At 33.6% G+C, this 8,388-nt stretch overlaps 1 protein-coding gene across 1 annotated transcript in view; it reads left to right on the top strand.

The window, feature by feature from the left end:
* LOC100632722 (glycine dehydrogenase (decarboxylating), mitochondrial) overlaps positions 1-8,388 on the top strand; it is a 12,482-nt gene that overhangs the window by 2,096 nt on the left and 1,998 nt on the right. Inside the window, exons 7-14 of the mRNA XM_003390754.3 lie at positions 153-269; positions 3,115-3,260; positions 3,666-3,834; positions 4,396-4,471; positions 5,174-5,269; positions 5,550-5,657; positions 6,756-6,820; positions 7,287-7,367. Coding sequence (XP_003390802.2) covers positions 153-269; positions 3,115-3,260; positions 3,666-3,834; positions 4,396-4,471; positions 5,174-5,269; positions 5,550-5,657; positions 6,756-6,820; positions 7,287-7,367 — 858 coding nt within the window. The remainder of the gene's footprint in view (positions 1-152; positions 270-3,114; positions 3,261-3,665; positions 3,835-4,395; positions 4,472-5,173; positions 5,270-5,549; positions 5,658-6,755; positions 6,821-7,286; positions 7,368-8,388) is intronic.

Genomic DNA, 8,388 nt, shown 5'->3' with positions numbered 1-8,388 from the left:
CATGTACACATGTACATGTATATTGAGATAATCCTACCCCCTTTAATTCTTTCTCCTTCCCTCTTTCTCTTCCTTTCTCTTCTCCCTCCCTCTCTCCTCCCTCCCTCTCTCCTCCCTCCCTCTCTCCTCCCTCCCTCTCTCCCTCCCTCTAGATAGAAGAAGCTGGTGATAAGTTAGCCACCATTATGGTGACCTATCCCTCCACTAGTGGTGTGTTTGAGGACTCCATTAGAGAGGTCTGTGACATGGTACACTATTATGGAGGACAGGTAAGGAAATATACATGTACATGTACATGTATTTTATTCCTGTATACATGTACACGTACTCTGTTTTGTTCCATTGCCTTATTTATTTAAAACTGCTATATAGTTGTCCTGGCATGCTTTGATGGTCATGAACAATCTCATTGTTCAAACCGTGAAATTCATGATTGTCCCAGACTGACAGTTACTATAACAAAGCTGTCTCAGCTACACGTTATCTACACATGTTTGTCCACGTTCCATGTTAGACTACTTTTGAATCTGCCTATAACTTTATTGCCTCCAATAACTTCGCTAATGTTTTGAGCTTCTTATGGTGTGATTTTATGTACATGTACGTACGTGCCTTCTCCAGAATCAAGTAGTGTGATTCTCTCTTGAATTTGCACCTCAAATAATGTCTTATTCATTAGTGCGTGTAATATTCATTAACTACTGGAAATAGTTGATAATAGTCATTAATTTTGAGTATTGGAACTACTTTACACGTACTCGATTACTTCTCATCTAATTGTTTTTGTTGAACATTTTATCATCCCTCCCTCACCTTAAATGGGTTACATTGTTACAGTGCTATTACAAAATTTTATAAATTCCAAAAAATGCAAAAAAAAAATTAGCAATTGTACTGTGCAGTTTCAATCAATAGCAACACAGCTAACAAACGAGAAAATAATTATTAGTGTACGCTATAGAGGCGTCATTGTATTAGTTTACAAAAAAACTTGAAAGGGAAAGTATCTAAAAAAAACCAAAAAAAATTGTTCTAACTACATGTATAAAAGCACTATAATGTTGTAAAGAATCAAGAAAGTGAAGCCTGCATTGATATCATTTCTGAATTTGCTGCATCCTGCTGCTCCATTGGTTCCTCATGTGCTTCCTCCTCATCCTGTCTGTCCCTATATTTGAATAATTATTTTATAGAGTAAAAATTATAAAAACAAACCTTTTGATATAATAGTCTTTGGAAAAACTGGTTTCAACATGTGGAGTTTGTACTTGTAACCTTTCAATTTTTCTTTTGACTTTCTTCATCATGTCTGTTAGATTCATTTTAGTGGCATGTTTTTTTAAAACTCTTACAAATTTTTGTATAAAAAAGCTTCCATTTTCATTACAACCAGCTGTGTTACCTCGTGCTGATGCAAATATTGTCATGATATCGGCTGAATCCATGACTCTGGTTGTACTACTTGAAGCAGAACTTTCAAAAGCTTTTGTTGTATAATGAACAGGTTCTTTTATAATGCCACGACAGGCATCAATCACAAATACTTTAGGTATTTTAGCAAGAGAGGGACACTTTGTAGCATAGAAATGCTTTTTCAAATCGTGGACTGCAACTGCTTCTCCATCAGTGCCATAGACAACATCACCTTCTCCTCCATGACTGGATATAATGAGGAAGAAGGCTCCAGTGTGCTGCATTGCACTGTATCCCCTTGCGATAGACCCTATTTGTTCTGCTGTTTTATTCTGATGAACTCTGACATCAAATCCAAGTGATGTGAACGTAGAATTTAGACTGGCCTCATCCTTTATACCACTTGGAAGATTATTTCGTGGATCATGAAAAACGATGTTATTAATTATAACGCATAGTCCTGGGCCAAACTGGTATATATCTATTGTAATAAATATATCTATTATTACATATAATAATATACACTTGCTTGAATCTGGTGATTCACAGCTACTTTGAGAATCAGTGTCACTCATCTCCATTGTTCTATATTCTGGCAATTTTGGGGCGAGCCACTGACACCTAAGATAAGGGCAGATAAAGATGCTGTCTAAACAAAAGAGTTTAAGGAAGTACGGTGTAACTTATCCATAGGCGGCTATAGGCCCGGTTTGCCCTGGTAGTTTTCAACCAAAACTATACCCAAAAGGTGTTTTGTTATTATTAGGAGTGAAATCATCGCTAGAATTCATTTTTTATAGCCACAACTGTTTAAACTTGCTATCAGCTCCACTTTACAGTTATCATTTAGTGTGGTAACTGGCTTTTGTGAGCTATCATAATGACTTTTAGTCATTTTATTAATTGACCACACTCCTAATTTTTATAAATAATTAATGAGCCCTGGTTAATCCAAGATTTTGTAGCTACCTATGAACTCATCTTGATTCAAATGCATCAATTGCAAGAGTTGTTAAAGATAAAATATACCGTATAAGATGAAATGTTGATGGGGATTTAATATTGGCGGATTGACAGATTTATATAAAAACGCCAAAATAAAATCCGCAAGGAATAATTCCATTCATGCGTGTGACCACACCCACATTAATTTTAGTTAAAAGCATGGTTAAAAGCAGCTAGCTAACATGGCTCTACTATGTTTCTTTAAGCCAGTCTCTAAACCAGGTGATAAAGAATACAATCTTCCAGAAAAGGTACAGTCTTTCTCTGATAATAATGTTCTCCACTAACCACAACCGCTTAAGTAAAACCCCGCCTAAGGGTGGGGATATAATTAAATTGTTAGAAACCGCCAATATTAAATCCGCCAATAAGCTAGCCATCACAAAACCGCCAAAGAAAACTCCTGCCAACAAATCATCTTATACGGTAATAGACAAGTCAGATCACAAAATTAATAATTAAAATTTCAAATAAAAGCTAAAAGTAATTAAGTCAGCTCTTGTGATGATGCAACACTTTGCTTACTCATGGAGGCTCATTAAAATATTTGTCACAGAACTATTGTAATAAAATCCCAGATACTACATTTCAGCTACATTTGAACTTATGATATTGTCACTGTGAATGTACATTGCAATGTATTTGTATACAAGTATATACTTGCATACTTGTCTTCATTTTCTACTCCTCCCCCAGGTATATGTAGATGGTGCTAACCTCAATGCTCAGGTTGGGCTCTGTCGTCCTGGGGATTATGGAGGAGACGTGTCTCATCTGAACCTTCACAAGACCTTCTGTATACCTCATGGAGGGGGTGGACCAGGAATGGGACCTATTGGAGTGTGAGTATGGAAACATGGGAATGAGTTTTTATTTAATTAAATGTGTGGGTGGCATTACTATATATGTACAATAGAGTTATTGCAAGTTTGCAACTGTAGGATGTGTTACTAAAAATAGCCAGACATTATGTGTGCTATTAATAGCTACATGTACAGTATATTGTACACATATGTACATGTACTATAGAATCTAATAGTTATTTTTATACATTTACATGTACATGTATGTATACTGCTAGATTTAGAGGGAGTTTAGGAGACTTCAGTTTCCAAAAATTAATTTTTATAGATATAAAAATATACATGTACATATATATGTACATCTTTTTATACATTCATTTATTTATTTATTTATTTATTTATTTATTTATTTATTCATTTATTTATTTATTTATTTATTTCTAGTAAGGCTCATTTAGCTCCATACCTACCTGGTCATCCAGTAACTGGTCCTAATCCGTTAAAGTCCTTTGGAACAGTATCATCAGCAGCCTGGGGCTCAGCCTCCATCATACCAGTCTCATGGGCCTACATACTAATGATGGGAAGCAAAGGACTAAAGAAAGCTTCTGAAGTGAGAGAGAGAGAGAGAGAGGGAGGGAGGGAGAGAGAGAGAGAGGGAGAGTAGAAATACCATATACGCCATATATTTCACTGGTATAAAATTTTGCAATTTTGCTGCATTTTTGTATTCGCGAATAAAAATTTTTGCGATTTTAATGTAATTGCCACACCTACTATACAATCAACATGCTATTTTGTGGATTTTGATTTCTCTAATTTTTCCAAAATGCAAAAATTGCAAAATTTAATCCCCACAAAATAATATATGGCGTATACAGTATGAGATAAAATGTATAGCAATTGTGAATAAAAGAGCATAATATTCAAAAATAAAAATTTCACTATTATAAATAATGGTTATTAATAAGTTAATCTAAGAATTTATTAAGAGGTACAATGTAACTATAACATTGCTTCATTTAATCAATTAAATTGCTTCAATTTAGCTGACTATAATATAAACTGTAATTATATATACATTATGCTTATACATGTAGTAGTGTATAATAGTAGGAAATATTATATTTTATTTTATTTTATTTTATTTTATTTTATTTTATTTTATTTTCAGATAGCAATAGTCAATGCTAATTACATGGCAGCAAGACTAAAGGGACACTATAATATCCTGTTCCGTGGAACTAATGGTAAGAGAGTATACTAATAGTGTATTAATAATATACTAATAATATACTAGCAATGTATACTTGCTCTAACAAATGCATTATTTATTTGGACTAGCTATATTATCTAGCCAATCCATTTTATGCATATGCATGTTCTTAAATTGAGTAGCAAGTTTAAGTTAATTCTGACTTAAATTTTTAATTATGGCCACTTTTAAAAATAGGGCTATTTTCTGAAAAAATCTCTGTACTATAGCCCATGGTTTTTTTTGAAAAATGGTTTTAAAATCACCCCCAATTTTTATTACATTTTCTGATACATATTGATTTACTTATGCTGTGTAGAAAGTTTGAACTGATTCCGACTAAAATTTTTCAAGTTACGGCCATTTTTAAAAATGGGCCAAAATCTGAAAAATCCCTGTACTATAGCCCATGGTTTTTTCCGAAAAATGGCTAAAAAATTATCCCCAATTTTTATTTCATTTTCTGATGCATATTGATGTACTTATGCTGTGTAGAAAGTTTGAGCTGATTCCAACTTAAATTTTTCAAGTTACGGCCATTTTTAAAAATTGTCCGAAATCTGAAAAAGTCCCTGTACTATAGCCCATGGTTTTTTCCAAAAAAATGGCTAAAAAATCACCCCCAATTTTTATTAAATTTTCTGATACATATTGATGTACATTACTTAAGTAAATTTATTATTACTATTATTATTAGGATTCAATGCTCATGAGTTTATACTGGATACCAGATGCTTTAAGAACACTAGTGGTATTGAAGCTATTGACATTGCTAAGAGAATGCAGGACTATGGTAAGAGAAGAGAGAGAGAAAATAAAGTTATTTCTGGATATTTTTTTGTTACTTAATGTTTACAGATTTCACGAATTTTATAATAATAATTATAATAAATTAAATTCTTTGAAAGTATAATAATTTTAAATTAATAAGTAAAAGCATGTACATGTATACAGCATTTTAGCTCTAGTCTCCAGAAAATTTAGACTAAAATTAAGTGATACACATTATTACTTAATTTTCATGTCAATATATATATTATGTAAATAAATCTTTTCTTTCTCTCCCTCCCCAGGGTTCCATGCCCCTACTGTCTCCTGGCCAGTTAGTAATACTCTGATGATTGAACCAACGGAGAGTGAGGGAAAGGCAGAACTGGATCGATACTGTGACGCACTAATATGTACGTAATAATACGTAATAATATATATATAACCCCCCCCCTCAATTTTTATTACATTTTCTGATACATATTGATGTACTTATGCTGTGTAGAAAGTTTTGAGCTAATTCTGACTTCAATTTTTCAAGTTACGACCATTTTAAGAAAATGCCAAAATTCTAAAAAATCTCTGTACTATAGCCCATGGTTTAGAAAGTTGGATTTTTTCCAATATAAAGATGAATTTAACTATCCACCATATGGTATTTTTTTTGTCAATTATAGTCATGCACATATGTGAGTAAAATACATGTACATGTACATTATATAGAGGCTATCTCCTTCTATATATTTAATAATTATTATTAGTATTAATTTTATTATTTGGTTTTTGGTCTTTCTTCGTTTTTTGTTGTCCTTCTCCTTCTATAGTTCATCCTTTGCCTTAAACTCTAAACATCACTAAACCATTAGACCTTGTTACATGTACCTATAGTCCATGTCACTGGAAAGATATACATGTACATGTACATATGTATTGTACTATGCTATAGTGCTGTATTAAGTTTGTATATAGCAATGGAAGATTTAGCTCCTTCTTTTTTCATAATTTTACACTATTAATATTAATTTTTAACTAAAGCATTTTACAAACCACTTTCTTAATTTAGTCCATGTCACTTTGCATGTAGTGGGCGTGGTATTTAATGGGCGTGGCTAGTAGTGAGTACTATATACTATTGGTAGTATAGTGTAGTTAGTGTGTGACTTGGTTCATATTTCATTAACATAATTATTGAATGTGGTATGTACCTGTAGACCTCTCCTACAGACTACCTGTCTACTTTCTATTTACTATTGAAATATATTTGATGTGTAACTGTACAGTATATGTACTCATTGAAATTATTATTATTAAGCTACTCTCCCTCTCTCTGTCTCTGTCTCTGTCTCTCTCTCTCTCTCTCTCTGTCTCTCTCTCTCTCCCTCTTTCCCTCTTTCCCTCTCTGTCTCTCTCTCTGTGTGTGTGTGTGTCTCTCTCTCTTTCTCCCCCTCCCTCTCTCTCTCTCTCTCTCTCTCCCTCTCTCCCTCGCTCCCTCCCTCCATCCCTCCCCATAGCTATAAGACAGGAAATCTCTGAAGTAGAAGAAGGAAAATATGACGTTAAAAACAATGTACTAAAGGTTAGTACCCCCTCTCTCTCCCTCTCCTCCCCTCCAGTACTCCTCTCATTTATTAATTATTTAATTAATTATTATTAATTATTAGATTATCTGGAATGCTATGTACAGCTCTTGTACCAGTACATAGTTCCAATTACTCACAAATATTTATTATAATTATTATAATTAATATTACTACATCCTATAAACACACACACACATGTATATGTACATTTACTTATACATACATGTGTACATGTATTCCCTTGCAGCTGTTTTAGTGTACATAATATTTTGAATTGATATCCTGTAGTTGTTACAGGAAGCTGGGGACATTGTTTGTATTGTTCTTATCAGCAAAAATTCAAAGTGTCTAATGTTCCCCTTTTACTGTAGCTCTCACAGAACAACAATGCCTGTATTATCATAACCACCTCCCTTTCTCTTACTCCCCCCTCCCTCTCTCTCTCTCTCTCTCTTTCTCTAGAATGCTCCTCATCCCATGTACTTGGTGACAGCCTCAAACTGGCCATTCCCCTACTCAAGAGAGAAGGCTGCCTTTCCAGCTGTAAGTATTTCAAACTTGTACATTTAAATATACAGAACTGCATACATGTATGTACCTGTACATGAACATTTAAATATATGTACATGTACATGTACCTTTAACATACTCTTTATGTACATGTATGTATCCCCATATGTATCTTAATATTTTGTTATATATACATGTACATGTACATGTATATATTATATCTATTAAGTGGTATTTTAAATTAATTGTTACTGCCACCCAATACCACTCCCTTCCATCAATCAAATAAACCTCTACAGTACATGTAATTAATTATGTGACAAAAGATTATTAATGTGGTTGCTATATACATGTACATGGATGTACCATATAGTATCTACACATGTATATGTCACATACAATATGTACAGTATAGTCTCTCTTAATGGACACTCTCTATAGCGTACACCTCCATTTAACGGACAGCACCTAGTGTACCAATTACATTCCTTACTGTATAAAATAACCTCCACATAAAGGACACCTCTGTATATTAGAGACACTGTCTTGACACAAAGCCTCCATTATATAGAGGCTACACTGTCCATTATTATCAATAAGTGTCCATTATAGAGGCTTCAATGTAGTGGTTTATTATCATAGTCATACTACTATGCTGGCATGCCTTTGCCTTGTGTGGCCAGATACCTCAGTCCTTAGGCAGTGCCTTACCAACACCTCAAGGCTTTGGTTTCCAGATCACTATAGAGTATGGAGAGTTGCTAGGAGACATTATGATAATGGAGATAATGTGGTTGGCAACTGCCTCATTATCTTAAGTAATGTATCCATAGTGTTCTTTATTCTTTACAAAGCGTGGTTGGCAACCCGGACTTTGATGGTTAAAAACTCGTACAAGTTTGATAGCTATAGAGTATTGTTCCGTCTATAGAGAATAAAGAATGGGCGTGTCCCTTTTCTTTGAAAAGGATTCAAACTATCTACTTGGTAGATAGTGTTTTGACAATGGAGTTGGCAACCGACTTTGATGGTTAAGTAATAAAAAAACTCAAAT

The sequence above is a fragment of the Amphimedon queenslandica genome, unplaced genomic scaffold (genome assembly GCF_000090795.2).
Source record: "Amphimedon queenslandica unplaced genomic scaffold, v1.1 AMPQUscaffold_11918, whole genome shotgun sequence".
NCBI lineage: Eukaryota > Metazoa > Porifera > Demospongiae > Haplosclerida > Niphatidae > Amphimedon > Amphimedon queenslandica.
The sequence above is the reverse complement of the archived record's forward strand: the minus strand, read 5'-3'. Positions and strand labels throughout refer to the sequence as shown.